The 20427-nt window shown below is 30.7% G+C and overlaps 1 protein-coding gene and 1 long non-coding RNA gene across 6 annotated transcripts in view; one reads left to right on the top strand and one right to left on the bottom strand.

Moving 5' to 3' along the window:
* LOC130449486 (solute carrier family 2, facilitated glucose transporter member 1-like) overlaps positions 1–17638 on the top strand; it is a 97483-nt gene extending 79845 nt beyond the window's left edge. For all 5 annotated transcript variants that reach the window (XM_056787335.1, XM_056787337.1, XM_056787336.1 and 2 more), the window contains 6 exons: positions 1515–1613; positions 3397–3532; positions 7178–7791; positions 9862–10074; positions 10783–10986; positions 12327–17638. In XM_056787335.1, the coding sequence (XP_056643313.1) occupies positions 1515–1613; positions 3397–3532; positions 7178–7791; positions 9862–10074; positions 10783–10986; positions 12327–12470 (1410 nt within the window). In that variant the 3' untranslated portion in view covers positions 12471–17638. The remainder of the gene's footprint in view (positions 1–1514; positions 1614–3396; positions 3533–7177; positions 7792–9861; positions 10075–10782; positions 10987–12326) is intronic.
* LOC130449487 (uncharacterized) lies at positions 10158–14021 on the bottom strand. Its single transcript, XR_008910445.1, has 3 exons — positions 13943–14021; positions 12465–12767; positions 10158–12405 (listed from the first exon to the last, which is right to left on the bottom strand). It is a non-coding gene; the product is annotated as an uncharacterized LOC130449487 (long non-coding RNA).
* Positions 17639–20427: the final 2789 nt, after the last annotated feature.

Below are 20427 nucleotides of genomic sequence, written 5' to 3'. Positions count from 1 at the left end.
ACTTCATACCCCGATATTCTAAAATTATATTGAAGAAAAATATAACTTAACATACGATAAATACATGAATAATTTGATGTTTTTCATAAAGAATTTTCGGTTGTTTTTAATTATTTATAAAATAAAAAAAAATATTTAATGATAGTTTCAAGATTTAATTAGTAAATTAATGTAAAAATATTCTCTCTCGGGCAAAAAGTACGTTCTGGATGCTTTCAAAAGTTAATTATTTAGGTTAGGTTAGGTTAGGTTAGGATTTGGTTAGGTTAGGTTGAGATAACACTCTATAAATAGACTACACCTTTTACAAACGGACTAGACAGTTCATTAAAAGACAAGCTTTTAACACATAAAGACTGAGACTTTTCTATACGGACTAGTCCTTTTATATAAGGTCTATTTTTCATAAACGGTTTGTAAATAAATTTTTCCAACTTCAAGTATCGATATCTCGAAAACGAAGCGAGATATCGAAAAATTTTATTCTTTATTTTCGACTTACTTGGTATCGATTTACAAAATGGCATAGTCAAATCGTGCCTATTAATTCAATTCTTGTCTTATAAACTAAATTGTTTACCACATTTTATTCCGTGAAAAACTCACGAGGACAAAGGGATCAAGGATCAGTCTGCAATGTTTAACTAAAATCTGATCTTTTAAAGTGGGTCAAAATAGAATGTAAATGAGTCGGTTACAAGCAAGCAAACATACAAGTCGATCTGATAAAAAAAATGTTGAAATAATTAATTTAAATGCATTGGAAATCATTCCTAAAACGAGGGCCGAAAAGTTCGTAGGCTAGCACATAAAAGAGTTTTTGTATATAATCGGTACATTTTTCTTGCTTCCATTTTCATTTGGCTTCCAAAAATTGTTATTTTAAATCTCTATTCTCGCGTTTTATGACCTATAAAAAATTGTGACTCATATAAGTTTTAACTTCCGCTTCAACTGAGGGCGTATCAAATATAAAATATGACCATGATGTATAAACATGTAATATTGAAATCAAAATTTATTAAAGTGAACGTAAAATTGTGTGGGCACACCTGTTGCGATAAATATACATATATTTAAAACAAAAATATACAATTAGTTGCTTACACTCCATGAAATCCATCTTTACAATGACGTCATACTAAAAAACACAAACTAAACCAATGGAAATCAAAAGGAACGAATATTTTGACATATAATTGCTGTCAAAATAGGTTTGTTGTTTATAGTTCAATTATTTGACATATGTACGTATTATAAATTGAATATAACCTCAAATTTGAACCCTACAAGAGTTCACCAAATTTTGTCGTCCATAAAAACTTCGTAGTAATATTCAAACATTGTAATATCAAATAATCATTCAAAACACCGGTTTATTTGATTTAGAAAAGCCAAAAGAATGTTTAGAATATGTAGGAAATATATTTCGAACCGTATATTTCATCCTCTACAGAAAATAACAACAATATTTACCTGTGATTTTCAATCTTAATTTTATATCTTTTTTTCAGTCCTTCAATTTAAAATTGGGATTTGCTATCGTTGCCGGTGCTTTTGGATCGTCATTTCAACATGGTTACAATACTGGGGTCCTCAATAACCCACAAGCAGTAAGTAATTATTTATCATTGAAAAATAAATCAATTTTCATCCTATATCAATATATCGTTCTTTTCTATTGTCAACAAATAAGAAGAAGCTACAACTTTGTTTGTTTACTTTCTGAATAGCCCTCGTAGTTGAATACAATATGGCGTCTAAGATTCAATAGAACCAACATTCGATACAGTGATTATCGTTAAAACAAAGGACGTTTTGGTGAGAAATCTTCATATTTTTAACAAGTATACCATGAACTTCAAAGAAATAAATCTGCAACCTTTACCAAGGATGTAAAAAAAGTAACTGGAAATTTATCAAATATATGGAAATGCAGTTTTGATACTCCATATCTATAAATAATAGAGGGACAATTCGATTAATTAATAGGTAGATAAATTTCCACATGACCTTTTCTTCCTTTGATCTTCCAACGCCCTATCGACAGACCCACAGTTTTGACCATTGATTGTTAGCGAGAGTTTTGCTTGTCTTTCGCTATAGCCCAAAGTTGTACTCATTTACCTTACTATGACCGCCCAACGTGTTTAGAGCACACACACACACACACACACACACGATGCCTTACTAACTTGAAGTCAACTTATAGAGAATGGAGTGTCCTCAACTCTGTTTGGCTGTCTATAAAGATTGCAATCGAATGATAAACTTTTGGAATCCTTAGTTACCCTTATTGGAGAAGATATTCCTTGTTTTAGCACCATTACTCATTTTTCTACCCGTTCCAATGGCCATGTTCTCCCTACCTGGTGTAGCAACTTGAACAGTAAAAAACAGCTAGATATGGATGAAGAATTTTCTTAATATTGAGAAAATAGAAAATTAAGGAACGAATCGGGCAGTGGGACGAAATATTAGCATCGGTAGGATCAAGAAACAACATTGGTATAAAAAGAACCGGTCTGAGAAGGAAAGGAAATTTCTATGCATAAACTGCACATGAAATGCTTTGTCTAAAGATCGACCATGTTTCAAGACTTCCCCCACCTTTCAGAAGTTGGATTAAAAGGAGTTTAGTTGTGGTACCTGATGTTGAATATTAACTACAATGACTTCAAATGAAATTATAACCATTGATATCAATAAAGGAAAACTGTTGCAGCTCAAATAGTTGAAGAAGATTAAAAAATATTCGATATGTTGTGGTTGATACAAAAAAATTAGAACAGATTTAGATTCTGCATGAAATCCAAACGGAATCTGAGTAAAAAAAGTTTTCAAAACTCTTACTTCCACTAAGAATCTAGTTGGTTCTAATTACCAGGGTAATCCTTTTGCAATCCCCTTGGTCGCTCTACATGGCTTATGGAAACTTTCTGGTTCTGGTATAGAAGAATCCTTGAGGCGTCATTAATTGATGCAAGTCAAAAATTAGGGCTTTAACTCATGTGTTGGTAAAAGATTCTTCCTCTTTTATATACAACCATGTGATTAGACGTAGTTCAGACTTTGCCTTCCCTGTATTAAGCTTTAATATTTTCGATGCTGAAGGTTTTGGCTTGTCTACAACCATATTATTGGAGTCATGCTACTTGTTTGTTCCCTTCCCCACAATAGGTTGTTTGGAGCCTGTTAGAGGTTGAGTGACTCAAAGCTTAGCCACGTCGTTACTTATAATTTCATTACTCGTCCTCTACAATCAGGAACGGACCGTATCCTTAGATTAGAACAAATGGGGTCGTAAAAGTCTCAAACGTTTCGTCATCTTGTATCTGGCATCTTCAATTTTACATCGAATATATTTGTGGACTTTACGATGAATGTATTTTCCAGGTTATTGAAAACTGGATTAAAGAAAGCATGTACAACAGGACAGGCACAATTCCCACGCAAGAAAACGTCACATTCGTTTTTTCTTTGATGACTGCTATGTTTTGTATTGGAGGAATGATTGGAGGCTCGACCACAGGTGAGAAATTAATTGATATAAAATTAGAATTTCAACAAGAAAAAATAAGTATTCAGGTTGCGTAACTTTGTTAATACGAAATCTGATAATCTGCAAATGGCGGTAATAGATGTATACCTAATAATATAAAGTATGCAGACACTTTTAAAATTTCTTAACTAAATGGAAATTATCGTCCATCTCATTACGCATATAATGAAAATAATTATGGATGAAGTTTATTTTTAGTATAAAATTTATTGCATGTTGTAAGTAGAAGGAAACAAAACAGACTTTCAAATCGATCAGTTTTTGAATAAACTTTTTAACCTCTACCACATATTCAAACGACAATTGAGAATTGATTATTATAATATTTGAAATAGAATCAAAGATAGTATAAAATTAGTTTATAGTTTGAAAATTAACAAACACTATGCCGTTTGTTCATTAACTGTGTCTTCCCCTGCAATTTCACACAGTTTCGGACATGTTACGAACAAAATGAAATAAATAAACAATAAAGTTGGGTTAACCGAGAACTGTCAACTATCAACTGTCACTGTCACGTTATGACATGGAAGGATAAGGGTGCTGCGTCATGAAACTACGATCTCCAGCGGGAGATTACCGTGATGGTTTTTAAATTGGTTAAATTGTTCTTCTTTAATTAGTTGACAATATAATTCTTATATACACCGTCGAATGCAATTATAATACTCAAACGATCTAGAAAGTAATGCTGCGAAAGGTTTTGTTTACCCGATGAACTGTATAGCAAGGAGGCAAGGTATACAAACGGCGTAAAACAAGAAGAAGAGGAAGAAAAAGAAGTTGATTGATTGACAACCCAATAAGTTCAAAAGTTAATATTCAATGAAATATATGAAGAATGTGTTATAAAGGTGGTAAACAGATAAATAAGAAATAGATAAAATGAAAAGATGAAAGAAAATACTAAAAATAGTTTATATTTTAGTATAAAAATAACATCACATTTCATATAACTAGAGACTTGTTTATTCTGAGATTTCTAAGAGTTCAATATCCTCTGAAAGGAAAACTATCTTTTCTTATTGTAAATTACTGTGTAAAACGTGCTTCGTAATGATGTAACAACAAACTGATAAAGCGAGGAAGTGTTTGTATACTTGCAGCAGTTATATAACTGTGTCTATGTAAAATCTATTGACGTTGTACGAATTATACATCCCAGTGGCGTAACTAAACGCATAAAAAAATGGTAGCATTCTAAAAGTAAAGTACAAAAATGAATAAAAAGTTTGTGTCTTTCGTACAATTTTGTACTTATAAAGTAATGATACCCTGATATCACATCTCAAATTATTTGCCTATATTCTCTTGATTATCGCCATCTACATAAATAGAAATCAACTATTTGTCAAGCTACAGAAAGAAATCACGTATATTTGCAACCATTTTTTATTTTTTTAACGTTGATTTTATATATGGAGGGTAGAACCAGACCTGTCTTTATTGGGGGACAACTCGAAAAAATGCCTACCTATAAACAACAAGTTATAGTTCAGAAATCTACCGGTGTAGCGCTAATGTAGTTAAATGCGCTTCATAATTCATAATTTTCTTGTGCTTTGTGTACTTACAAATTATGCAGTATTCAAAATCTTAACTACTCACGTAGTCAAATGTAATTGGAAAAACTATAGATCATAGACCATCGATTTAAAGTGGATTAGAGAATGCGGTGAGTCCCATCTGAGAAGGGGTTGCGGAGCCCACCCGTTTTTTTATTAGAAGATAAAGATTGAGGTTATGTCGAGCGTAACCTATCTTACAGATAACCTAACTTACGGAATTAAAACCCCCCGGGTTTACTTGTAACAAAGTATTGCCAACTTAACTTAACCTATCGTACCTCATGGACTATTTGCCATAAAAATATTAACATCCAATTCGACGGTCCATAATCTAAAGTTTATAGTGAAATAGTATATTGGGCAACAAGTGGGAAAAGTTCAAGTTTTTTCATGAGTATGGAAGATTGTGGCACAAGCCCGAAGGGCGATTGAGAAAAGTACTTTTCTCACATGTTGCACACTATACTTTTTCTACAAATGCACAAATTGAAAGAATAAAAGTAATGGAAGTTAATGTTTAGTATTATTTTGGATTTACTAATTATAAAATTAGAGTATACTCTAAAATGTTGAATAATATTTTTAAAATTGTAGTTGAATGTATGATTTCTACCATTTTATATAGTTAAACACGGAACGCCACTTCTTTTTATTAAATTTTCTGTTAATTTTAGATGTTGAGGGTTGATCGTTCATAAACGGTGTATTTTCTGTAAAGGGTTCGAGATGTTTTTCAATGGAGTTAACTATTTTATCAGCAACGTTAATTTTATTATTCGACGTATCCTTCTGCCACAGTACTGATGGATTACCATCCTCCATGGCGGTTTAAGGTTAAGTTGACAATAGCCAACTAAGTTTTCGTCGATTTTTGTTGATTCTCCATATAAATGTGAGTGTGAGCAATATGTGGTTTTAAAATTGAGTTAGCTAAGAGAGAATACATAATTTTTATAGCAGTTGTAGAAAAACATACATAAAACAGTTATTTCTAATATAATTACGAGTGATTGTCGAAAAAATTGAAAAATAGACAAATAATTAACGAGTTCAAAAAATTATCAAAAATATCAAATAACTGCTGTGTCGTATTTTTTCCATTGTTATATTGTAACTTCCATAATTGATGAAGCAACCTATTAATACTTATTTTGGGTGTTAACTTATTTGAAATTCCTCCACATTCTTTTCAGTAGACACTGAGTTAATCCTTTTCTGACAATCCAGATAATTTTTTTCCACAAGCATCATTATAGGCCAAGAGCCGTTTTTTTTTTTGTAAAAAACGTACGGGATTAGGTATTTTTTTTAAATATGTTTAAGGGCGTCCCCTGAATGTAAATCCAAGTGGGCGTCATGAGGGGGGGAGGCTTCACTTCAGCCGCCATCTTCAAAAACACGTTTTATTAGATATCTCACGAACCGCGCATCGTACGACAAAATTTGTAGAGATGATTATTGTAGATAATAATATTTGCCATATTTTTTATTTGAAACTTTTTTTTGTATAACGCATAGGTTTGTAATTATAGCGCTCCAAACTTTTTTCAATATGGTTTTTGCTAAATATTTAGTTAATGGTCAATGATAAATTAAAAATGGCGGTAACTGAATTGTAGAGCATAAAATTTTCTATAAATTTCCTTGGAAATCTATGCATTATACATTCAGGGGTGACCCCTGAGGATATTAAAAAAAAATCCTGTTCCCATACATTTTTTTCACAACCTACTTTTTTGGTTGGGGTTCTTGGACTATTAGCTTTGTTCGCGGTCTGATTCCGAATCAGTTTAGGGACCGATCGCATGCGCACTTTCAGAATTGTCGTTCGTGGAGGTAAAAGTCATCGGCCCCGCGAAAATTTACTACTAAATTTACACACAACCAAATTTATATGGTATTACTAAAAAAATTGTATTTAGAATATTTAGAGAAAGAGAAATACTTTGTTGTGAAAAAATTGTGTACAGATTGTATACAAAAAGCTTATAAAAAACTTGTCATAATATAAATAAGTGATTTTGAAAAGAAATTATTTGTCCTGCAGGTATGATCGCTGACCGTTTCGGCCGTAAAGGTGGATTACTTCTAAACAACGTGCTGGTATTTCTGGCTGTGCTGTGCGAAGCTTGTTCTAAACCGGTTGCCTCCTACGAACTCTTTATTCTCGGTAGATTCTTCATTGGTCTAAATTCCGGCTTAAACGCTGGTTTAGCGCCGATGTATTTAGCCGAAATCTCGCCGATAAATTTAAGGGGAGCCGTAGGAACTGTCTATCAATTAGTCATCACAATTTCCATCCTGATAGCTCAGATTTTGGGTTTGCAAAGTCTATTAGGAACAGATACCCTCTGGGTAACTCTGTTAATGATGACAGTGATTCCTGCCATATTCCAGGTAATTACTTTACCGTTCTGTCCGGAATCTCCGAAGTATCTTCTATCGAATAACAAAGAAACTCAAGCTGAAAAAGCTCTTAAATGGTTAAGAGGAACGTACAACGTACGCGATGAAATGGAAGTGATGAACGCTGAATATGAAGCTGTGAAATTGATTCCTAAAGCAACAGTTAGGGAATTGGTGACCAATTCTGCCCTTAGAATCCCGTTGATTATTTCGTTAACTGTGATGATTGCCCAACAGCTTTCTGGAATTAACGCCGTAAGTTAAATTTGTTTTATTAGCAAACAACCCAATTTTATGTGTCTTTTCGCAACCAGTATTTAAAACTTATCAGTGACCAAATGCAACTAAAGTTGTGTTACAATTTATATCATCAACATCAACAATCAAAAATTTTCAGTTTTCAAACGTTTATTGTCTAAAGGGTGGAGGTAAAAAAATGAGCAGGGGTTTTTCGTTAATATTATATGACTTATAGTGAAAGGGAGTTGTTTTGGGTAACTCAATATGGAAAAGAATTTTTTTCTTGTTTGAAACAGAGCTATTATTTTCCTATTCATGAAGTTCTTTTCATAAAATTTTGAAGCAACTAAAGTTGACGCCTTTTTCCGAAAAAAAAACTGAAAAACTTGTACATATTTTACCAAATCTTTATTATATACATCCGAAATAAATGGGGAAAAATTATATTTTTGATATATTGAGAATATAACTTGAATAAACTTAACAAAAAAGTTCTGTGGGAAAAGGGACATTACTTGGGAATGAAGTAAATTATAAAAAAACTAACTCTACAAGATATAAACATGCAACAGGAATAATTGAATATGGACTGATGAAAATACAAATGTCTAGAGTTCTAGAGTCCCAAAATCAGCTAATCAATATTCCAAGAATCTTGATTCAAATTATTATATAGAAGAAATCGATTTGATCGATTTTTTTTGTGTCATAAATGTTACCAAGAATGAGTATTGCATATTTTTGACAATTCCAGAGGGAATGTATTCTGTACATTCTTCATAATTATGGTCATGAACCACACCTATCTTATACAGTGAGAGATGTTCTTGGTTTGGATTGGTTAGATCATCATCAGAGTGTTTGTATCATATCTAACAATTTACTCAAGTAAGAAATGCAATGTATCATTTGGAGTACCATCAACTATGAAACATAAGTTGAAGATGTTTTTGGTTCGGATTGGTTAGATCATCATCAAAATCTAACAATTTACTCAAGTAAGAAATGCAATGTTTCATTTGGAGTACCATCAACTATGAAACATAAGTTGAAGATGTTTTTGGTTCGGATTGGTTAGATCATCATCAAAATCTAACAATTTACTCAAGTAAGAAATGCAATGTTTCATTTGGAGTACCATCAACTATGAAACATAAGTTGAAGATGTTTTTGGTTCGGATTGGTTAGATCATCATCAAAATCTAACAATTTAATCAAGTAAGAAATGCAATGTTTCATTTGGAGTACCATCAACTATGAAACATAAGTTGAAGATGTTTTTGGTTCGGATTGGTTAGATCATCATCAAAATCTAACAATTTACTCAAGTAAGAAATGCAATGTATCATTTGGAGTACCATCAACTATGAAACATAAGTTGAAGATGTTTTTGGTTCGGATTGGTTAGATCATCATCAAAATCTAACAATTTAATCAAGTAAGAAATGCAATGTTTCATTTGGAGTACCATCAACTATGAAACATAAGTTGAAGATGTTTTTGGTTCGGATTGGTTAGATCATCATCAAAATCTAACAATTTACTCAAGTAAGAAATGCAATGTATCATTTGGAGTACCATCAACTATGAAACATAAGTTGAAGATGTTTTTGGTTCGGATTGGTTAGATCATCATCAAAATCTAACAATTTACTCAAGTAAGAAATGCAATGTTTCATTTGGAGTACCATCAACTATGAAACATAAGTTGAAGATGTTTTTGGTTCGGATTGGTTAGATCATCATCAAATACTAACAATTTACTCAAGCAAGAAATGCAATGTATCATTTGGAGTACCATCAACTATGAAATATAAATTATTGACGTTTGGAGAAACACTTTGAGAAACATATTAGTAAATTAAATCAAGATTAATAATTTTTTTGATTGAAAAAAATAATTTCACAACTTTTTGATGTGATTATCCTGAATTATTCCTTAGAAGCAGTTTTAGTTGCTTGGACGTAACTTCATTAATGCTGATTTATTCATTCGAGACCATTTTGAAACAATATCAATGGAAAAACTAATTTTGTTTTTGGACATTAATGGGTTAACCAGTTAAGTTTTTTCCTAAATTTCAGGTTATGTTCTTTTCGAGTACAATCTTTAAAATGGCCGGCCTGAAAGGTGATAATCCTACTTACGCTACGTTAGCTATGGGAGGAATAAACGTTCTAATGACTATAGTTTCATTGTTCCTGGTAGAGAGAGCTGGAAGGAAAACTTTATTGATGGTTGGTTTCGGTGGTATGGCTGTAGATACGTTATTACTATCGATTGGTATGCGATTTGTGGTGAGTATCTCGATATAGTTTACATAATAAATATATTGTTATCTATGTTAGTCACTACATTTGTGATAATAAATATACGAGGTGTAATTAAAAAATCGTTTTATTGAAATTAAATTAGAAACATTTGATGCAAAGAAAATCGTTGATACATTTCTTTGTGTATAGCGTTGTAAATGGTCCAGTGCACCAACTGTCTGTTTTTGATATCAAAGTGTGTCTTCGTCCTTATTGTTCATACTATTTGTAAAACAATCTTCATCATTTTAAAGAAATTTTAACATTTTGTGAGATTATTAGCATTATTTTTTAACTTGAATAAAGAGTTGAGTGTTAAATCTTTGGTTAAGATTCTTATTTCGGGACATAACCTGCAAAATTGATTTCATTGAAGCGGATGTAGTTGTAGTCTAACCGGCAGACTAAAACATCACTATAAACATATTTTAAAATTTTTTTGGAACTTATTTTAACTCAAATAAATTCATTTTTGTTTATAAACATTGTTTCACTCACCAAAGGAAATATAGTGGTGGTCTAAAAAGCAGGAAAACATTCACACTTGCAACTGCTATTTGAAAATTTTTTGACCACATTTCATTTTGACTATAACATCTCTTCTTTTGAAACATATAACCTGTTTTCAATAACACTAATAATCAAAATATACTAAAATGAAGGTTTCAACAACGTCTACGTTTTTTGTTTCAGGATACTGGATCAACAGCTGGAATTTTCTGTGTACTGTTCGTATTGATTTTTGTTATAATGTTCGCGATTGGGCCCGGTTCAATTCCATGGTTCTTGGTATCTGAATTATTCAACCAATCTGCCCGTCCTACTGCTACCTCATTGGCTGTTGGTATTAATTGGACAGCTAACTTCATCGTAGGTTTGGCGTTCTTGCCCCTTAGTGTAAGTAATGTTATTTTCAATATATTAAGATGTACAAAATTTGAAACAAAAAAATGTGGCTTTTTGATTTTTAAATACTAATATTAGTAACTTTAACACGTTAACTGCCAAATAGTTCGAGAAAGTTTGTTGTCCTTTTCGTGATAACTAACCTAACCTAACTTTTTATTTAAGTTAGTGCTTTTGATGATATAATATGATTGAATCAAATTTTGAAAATTGCCTTGGCAGTCAAAGTATCAAAGGGGAATCAGACAAAATCCAATGAAGTTTAATTTCAGTAATTTTTGTTCTAAATTGATTCTTCGGGATCATAAGCGCTATAATTTATTTAATAATTTAAAATAATGAATGAAAAATGGAATTATTCAAAAAATATGAGATAACATTCGAGTTTAAGTAAATATTGTAGTCCGTTAACGATTCATTCCACAGGGTGTTTTGAATAATTGCTAATATTTCTATTAAACCCTATATATAACAAAAAACGGAGTAATGCAGGACAGTGTTTAAAGAATTCTACAATGTAAAGAAAATTTCTATTAAAGAGTTTTTTGCTTTTTATTGGTATTTTAAATAGAATAAATTTAATTTTTTTTATGTTCACGTCACAAAATGAATTTTTATTAGCGGTTTTAATTCAAACGACCTTCGAATTATAAGGAAAAGTGAAGGTTGATAAAATTAACTTGGCAATAAATCATATATTTAGAAACAAGGCGATAAGACCAATACGTCTAATTAAAAAAAATGTACAGGAAATTGAGATTTGTAACGAGGTCATACTTCTTTCCTGCTTATAGAAAAAAAGCCACTTTTGATTGAGGAAGTTGAAAATATTTCTGAAGCTACAATTAATGAAATTGAACAATCATTTACTGTGGTATTTCTTTAAGGTGAACCCGAGAAAAAATATATATAAAAAAATACCAAGAACTAGATTAGTTAATAAACATAATAATTGAAATTAATAACTTCCAATTAAAAAAAAGTATTAGACTTTTTAAATCATCTTTGAGTTTTAGATTTGTTAGTCCTGTCTACCCAAAGACAAGATAAGTTCCTTCTTTTTTTTCCATAAATAAAATTTGCCCATTCTTTTTCATTTTTTACTATACTTCATGCCATGTTTTTTTCCAATATCTCTTGTGATCTTGTTAGTTTTTTAAATAAATTAGTGCAATTGTGTTTTTAATAACATTAATCCAAAACATTGTTTATATAAACATTAAACAAGTATGTGTTTGAAAAAAGAGTAAAAAGGAACAAAATTTAGGATGAAAACGTTTATACATGATGTGATTAACTGGAATAATAATTATTCGATTTTGTTGTTACAGACTATAATGGGTTCGTACGTCTTCTTGATCTTCTTCGCGTTACAATCTTTATTCCTACTTTTCATTTACAAAAAGGTTCCTGAAACGAAGAACAAGACTCTAGAAGAAATATCAGCGATCTTCAGACAACAGTCTTACCAATAGAATGAATTTTGATCAGGTAAAACTGATGTATGTGACAGTACTTCGTGTATAGTTGGTGTATTGAATTTACCAATATCAGATCTGATTTAAAAATTAATCAAAGTGGATGGTTTTTATTTTCAAACATCCGACTAAGTTCGATGGTATCATCGAAATAAAGACATTATTCAGTATCGACAATTTTTTTTGATACTATGTCGCCTTTGAAATATTTTTTCAGTGAACGCTGGTTTTTGTATATGATCATACTCAACTATACTCCTCAAATAATAATTTGTTTGTATATAGACATTGTGACTGAAAATTGAAAAAAAAATTAGGTATAGGTTTTTACAACGATTCCAATGGGTGATTGTAACAGTAGCGGTTAAAAAAAATTTTCCTTTTACTATCAGGAATGGTACTGAAATGTTTGTTTGTCGTGGTGGAACGTTTTCAGTATATAAAAATTTGTAAATTTGGAATTTTCTCATGAAATCTCTTTACTGCTACAGATTCAAGATATGACTGGTCTAGAATGATTTATTATAGATACTTGAAACGACTAGCAATGCCAACACTAATTTATGACAGACAGGTAAAATCATTGGAAAAACCTATACCAAAACAAAAATGTAGAAAGCCTCTCAGCAATTTACCAAAAGTATTTAACTAGTTTACTTTTGAAAAGACTGCATAACCAAAATACTTTCTTTATAGTTAAGTTAGTAAATAATAGTTTTTAAGTAGATGACTTTTCCTTACAAGTATATCCAGTGAGTAATATCTGAATCCTCTCTTTCAATCTCTTATTGTTTAGCAATAAATTGTTTCACCAACTTCTCATTTATTGTTAAAAAATTGTCTATAATGCTCTCTAAATCACATACGGGCATTCAGAAGGTCCTTCGTTGTACATGAGGTCTCTCACCTCCACTAGTTGGTCAAAAGTATTCAGAGCCTCGTATCTCAACTAGTCCTATTGAATCCTCCACCTTTAGACCTAACCATACAATTCCAAGCCATGATGACAGGGATGAGCAACTGATCATATGAAAAACTAGATGTAGGTTGCTGTCCAATCGTTTTGGGTACTGATCAAATGGCATATGTATATGTTAACAATGAGTGTTTGGAGAACAGTGAGCTGGTGATTCTAAGCGCGCAATACTAAATAATGGAGTATACAAATCTTGAAGGACAGGATTCTATATAATAAACACAGTAATCTTAATCTTAGATCGTCTGAGAGTGTTATGTACTAACACGTGCGAAGTTAAAACACTTGGCAAGCCTCATAGTTTGCCTAGTGACGTTAAAGAATCGAAATGAAAGTCTTTCCTAATGCCTTTAGTAATTTTAAGTGGGGTACGACAAGCGTTGACCACCCACAATCGAACTATAACTATATCACGTAATTATTTTTGTTTACTATTTAATTATGTAATTATATGCAATTGAGAATACTCCAATTTCTATCTTACGTAATTTACCTTTCAAAAATCCTCTTCAAACATTAAAATTCCTTTTTAAGTATGCGCATCATAATAATATTTGTTAAAAGTAGGGTTATGTATGTCAAATCCAATAAGCCTGTTTTTCGAAATATACATCACTAACCTGATCGGTGGTAATGACGTCATTAAAACTATGTTATATTAACTTGGTGAGAAAATATATGACGATAGATAACCTCGTTGTACGGAGTGGTTATTTAATTTTAAATTTTTCAAGGATTTTATTATAAAAATCGATTTGAATTAAATGGATTCTCAACAATTAAACGACTTTTGGTTTAATCTTTTGATATAAATTCTAGTGATTTTTACTATATTAATTTTGGAAGTTAATAAATTTATATTCCTTATTAGTTAGTTTAACGTGTAGCTACACGGAAAAAATTGCTGTTTTTGAAAAATTGATTCATTTCGACATAAATGAGTTAAATTGTAGTTTCCGTACATAAAAATTTTATTTAACTTCAACAGCTGTGCAGAAAAGTGAGGGTAATACATTTCTCGAAAAATGGCCGCGGCGAAGCATGCGCGTAGGAAATAAGTTTTAGAGAGAACGTTCACTATCCTATTATAAGTTTAGATATTTTGATTCAATATTGGGAACGTAAATATATAGACAAATAACGTAAAAAAGTTAATAGAGAACTTTTATTGTTAAAAAAATGACAATTGAAATTTGTTTTATAATTCATAAACTCCGGGATTCTACATAAGGTAAACTTATCTTTTTTATTTATTTATTGGTTGTTGTATGAATCCATTTAGGTGCACGAAACTGCTCACTGGGTATCACTATCTCGAAATACGACTATTTTCAATTGTACCACACATTTTCAAGTGTACATTAAAAAATTATTGTCTAATGTTTGTTTGAAGTTTTTGGATATAGATTCATCCCGAACAATGAACAAATTGAAATTTAAAAGCTGATTAATAATTGACTTTGTTCAATTAGAATCTTCAAATTTACAAAAATACTTACTTAAAGCCTTATATACCTTCGCCTATGAGTCAATAGTACAAAAAAACTTTTTATAGTCATATTATTGAATATAATGGATTGGTTTTCAACGATATAGAGTTATGTACTTTAATAATGCTTAAATTGAAAAGTGGTACATAGAGAATAGTATTTCACTCAAATTAACAAGAAAAATAAGCAACACCCTGAATTAATTTAAGGGCTGTGCCGTAAAAATAAAAATTTGTAGTTCTAAAAGATGATTGTCTAGTCAGTTTATTCGAAAATTCAACGGTTTCTACCGAAAGCTGTTGTTCAAATTAACAGAAGCGACAATTTACTCAGGATACACTAAGAAAACAATCCTTAATAAATATTTTCTTATTTCATAAAGCTATAATGTAATATTTAGAAATGTAGAATACAATTTAGATCAAGAGATTTTGTTGATTTCGATACTTTTATATGAAAAATTAAATATTTCATACAATTAAATTACATTTATACTAATGTTAGTTCAAGAAACGAATAGACTACTTTTTTCAGTGTATTCTGTTATTTCTCAAAAATTTGATACAACAAATTGTCGCCTGTTTTTGATTAGTAGCTCTCTGGTTTATCAGTCTCGTCAACAAGTGCTTTTTTGTGAAAACTTTTTCTCTTTTTATTTTCAACCCTCGTTAAAAATTATGAATATTAGTCCTACATTTCGGAGAGTCCAGAGTTTTTTTACGAAATTTCCTGTTCTTTTTACAGATTTGATTTCAGATTTCAAATTTTTACACGCGATTCTGAATCGATTGACATCTTAACAATATTTTTACTTTTGTACTTTAAACGCATTTGTTGATTAGACTATATACTGTATTTTATTTTTTTACCCATAAAATTATAGTTCTTCCAATATCAATTACAGATTATAAAAACCCTTGCCGACAAATTTGTTTGATCTAGACGAATAAAATGTAGGGAGTTTGGTTTAAACAGGGTACCAGACGTGAACTGAATCCTTTTTGTACTCGATTCGTTTTTTTCTGGAAAACGAAATTTCAAAGCAAAAACCATAATTGTATTCTGGATAATCTGCTACCTTTTGTTGTATTACTTCTAATGTCGCAGCCCAGTTCACCTTAAATAAACTATAAATTGTCTTGTACATAAAATCTTGGGTAGCTTTGTCAACTGATTTCAGTTTTTCTTTACTCGGTTTCTCGGTTCTGTGCATAATCCACAGCAACCCCTTTATTACATCATCAGATTGTTGAATATTTTCCTTTTTCAAACTTTCGAATATATTTAAAATAATTGCTGTGTTTGTATATCTAAATGTCATTGTCTTCATTCGCCCATAAGAAATTTATGAATTAAATTAATCTCACCAAGCAACGCCACTGCTGTCAATTTCAAAGAAATTGTGTACATACTACTTCCGACAGCTTCGGCCAATATAAATGCATTTATGTTTTCGATTCGATTGGTAAACAGTGGAGACGATTAGTCCACGTGGACTGACGGTTTGTTAGATGTTTACCGAATGTTATACTGGGAGTAAACATTATTTTTCATTTCTTAATTTATGGAATATTGATTGTTCCTCGCATAATTGTCTTCAGGAATTGATACTGGAAGAACTATAGAAACTTCGGTGAAGATTGTTTTAGTTTTGGCTGCGATTGAGAAAATAATTTTTATAAAAAAAGATGCTGAGAGGCAGTATTTGTTTAATAATTGTTACAAATAGATATTTGATAGGAAACTTTGTTGTTTTCTAAATATTTCAGATGCTCATTAGTTGTTAGAAAATAAAATAGTAGTTTGAGTGAAAGCAGCTTTTATACGTATTTATTGAAACATATATTTATTTCTTAATGATTTAGTAATTAAATTAGTAACAGGATATTTGAATCTATTAATTCAGTATTAATAACAATTGAAAAGAAGAATTTGTCAATTTGATTTAAATTTATGCAAAAATGTAGACAACAATGATTCAAAAATAATGTCTTGGTACTAATTTAAATAATGAATGAATTTATTATCTATTTTAAAAAGACAAAGTAAATCTCGAAAAAAAAAACTTTATATATACGTAAATAAGATACAACTCTACGGTTTAGTTTTGTGGAAATTTAATTTGGGTTGAAGGTCTTGAAATAAGTTCGTTTTACATACAGTACAACCAAATTTATAAAATCGACTTTGAAATTCATTTTAATTCTTAAAGAAATTTAAAAGTCAACGTATAGTATATAAAAGTGAACATTTTGAGGCCTAAAAGATAATTTTGAAAAGTTACTACAACAAAAATCAAAATTAAAACATCAAAATATCTATGAAAAAAGGAAAATGTGGAAAAAACAAAAATGAAGGCTTTTATTTATCGATTACAATAAAGCATATGACAAAATTAGCATAACTGATATGAAAAATTAAGAGAATTCCTATGTGCAATATTTGAGGAGGTAATTTTCAAAATGCAGTCATAACATTACGCGAGGAAAAAAATCTCAAGCTTCCATTCTTCTTTTTAATTCCAGCATCTCAAATCCATTAGTTTTAGGAATCATAAACAATGAAAAATTGTAATTAACCCTAAAAAAATACAAGGTTAAATTCGTCAAAATAATAATAATTTATTTGTAATTAATCTGTCAATATTTAGAATTTCCTTTACTCGAGCTTGTTTCTACCTCAAATTTTTATCTTATAAATACTCTATAGGATTAAAGTCCGGGCCATGCATTGGTCAATCCATAGTTCCTATTTCAACATTAGTATGTATTAGGATGAAGTTTTCGCAGATGAATCTGGCGTAGTGAACGACGTCATCCCCTCAAATTTCTTCAATGTTTCAGTTCGTCGTTAATCACCCCGCTCTACTGTCAGTTTTAATGGAAACCGAGGTTTTTTCTTCAGTTGGAATGCTCGTCGAAACCATCCGGGAACTTTCTCGAAAAGCCACGTTATTTTTATGCAGGGTGGAATTGTGGTGGATTATAAAATTATTCTCGGCAGTTTGGCTGGTGAATGGGTTACCTGCAACACTCGGGAGAAAACTGAACATTATTAAGAGCCAATTTTACAAGCTACTGTAAAACTGGATATTAAACTATGGTTTTAACTCTGGATTAAGCCAAGAATAAACAAAATTCTGCCAGATGTCATAAATATAATCAAAGTGTTTCCGATATTAGTTTTAAAGTTGATTTGTTTAAGAAAGTTGTATGAAAAATCGTGCAATTTCTATCTAAGTATTACTTTTGGTTAGAAAAAGTGATACGGTAACTTGGAAGGAGAAGGGAAAAAATTGGGAGAAGTTGGCAAACGAATTTAATGATGAAAATAACTGAGACGGTGATGTTTTGGATAGAACCACAAAAATAACGAATAACTTCTTGTTTTCTCGGCGTTTCGATAATGTTGATAATTTCTCCATCATCAAATATGAAATGTATCAATTTGGAAAAGTTTGGTTCGGATCCTCTGTTTCATGTTAAACTGAAGTTTAAACTAACCCCAGACCGCCGGTAATGTTTAAACCAGAGATTATCAGTAAACGCTACAAAACGTGGAAAAACCGGTATCTGTAGTTTAAACCGACGTTTGAGGTTTCTTCACTTGTAAAATTGGGAGGAGGAGAAATTTTGTAGCAACTTTTCAAAAAAGAAATCTTTATTTCATGATAAAAAACATATTTTTCCTTCAACTGAATAAACTGATCTTACATATCACTTTTATTCATTGTTATGTACTATTTTTTTTTAAATGAAAAATTATAACAGTTGTTCTGTTTGAGGAAACGTGTGTTTTCATATCGATTTTGTTTTTTTTTTTCTGCGTTAGTCCATATTTATTTATTTGTTTTTGTAAATTTTCGTTAAATTGATAATTTCTAATTGAAGAGTTCATTGAATTAAACAGGTGTTATCTCTTAGCTAAATAGCGTTAACAAAAACATGTTTTGTTCAAGGTTGACGTAAATAATCGATACAGGGGCATGAAAAATTAATGATGACATACTAGTTGCACTTTATTAATTGTTCAAAATAATTTTGTGATACTGATAAACTTTTCGTCATATAAAATTTTGAATATACTAGTGCCACCAAACAATGATATTCGAATGAAAAAATATTGACGCGTCACGTTTGTTTGTGGCATCAAAACATTTATTTTTGTAAAAAGTACAAACATCAGCTACATTTAGAGATATTATTGCTTAATATAAAATAAATACTCATGATTTTGGTGAATATTTGGTTAGCACAAGGAAATATCAGTCCACTCAAAACTGCTGGAAACAGATCCTGATGACATTATGTAAGTTCATTTTTGTTATTTTCCTATTCATGAATTTTGGACAACGTTTACAAATCATTTCCAGGCGAGGTATTCCTAGTCATTCAGTTTTTCGTCGAGGCTCTTTTCCTTTATCAATTGCCTTGTTTGTAAACATCTAAATATGAATTGTTACCTCGCTGAGTTTGAGGAATTTTTCTTCAAATCTTCCAACAAATCTACTGCCATCTTTAGGCTAAGCTTTTGAATAAGGTCGAACTTTATGTGCAACATGATAGAAGAATGTCATCAGGTTTCACTAAAAGATCATTTGAAACTTTTTCATGATCTGAAATGAGTGATTCGCACTTAAACCACACTATTTTTGTATAGTGATTTGCTTTGCCTCTACTATCCCATTCGCGAATGAAATATCAAAATATCAATCTGTAGTTCAAGCAAAAATTATTTACCGTATTAAAATTTCTCAAGAAGAATCCTCATATTTTCGAAAGTATTTTTTGTTTCCACTATGCACCAACAATGATTTCAAACTAGTTTTTAATTTAATAAATGTAGATTAAATCACCTACTTAAGGTGATGTCGAAAATATGAAATTTTTGGTAATTATCTAGATTAGGTTACACCCCTCCGATTTCGTTAAAATTTTAGTATGTTATAGAGAAAATTATGCTGAAAAATTTGATGTATACATGTAGGGCGCGGAAATCATCCCTTCACATAGTTTTTCAATTATAAAGTTCCAGAAAAAGAAAAATAACCACTAATTTAATTATTTTTCTTTTTCTGGATCTTCATAATTGAAAAACTATGTGAAGGGATGATTTCCGCACCCTACATGAACACATCAAATTTTTCAGCATAATTTTCTTTATAACATACTAAAATTTTAACGAAATCGGAGGGGTGTAACCTAATCTAGATAATTATGAAATTTTTGTATCAAGAGAAAGTAAATTCCAGTCGTTTCTAGACCCCAGAAGTTCAACATGTTTTTTAGACCGATTCAATTCACATCGACGGCTCATAAATTAGGTCACTAGTTTCAAATATCTTATAGAACTGATTTAGAACAACCTCCGTAGTAGAATCCTGACTTTCTGATTATTTGGAGACTTTGGTATATGGCACTCTGTTGGCCGGAGATAAATTTGGATACTAGACTTGTGTTTGAGTCTAATCTAATCTAATAACAGTCTT

This window comes from Diorhabda sublineata, chromosome 10, assembly GCF_026230105.1.
Source record: "Diorhabda sublineata isolate icDioSubl1.1 chromosome 10, icDioSubl1.1, whole genome shotgun sequence".
Taxonomy (NCBI): domain Eukaryota; kingdom Metazoa; phylum Arthropoda; class Insecta; order Coleoptera; family Chrysomelidae; genus Diorhabda; species Diorhabda sublineata.
Note: the sequence above shows the minus strand (reverse complement) of the source record. Positions and strands in the feature narration are given on the sequence as shown.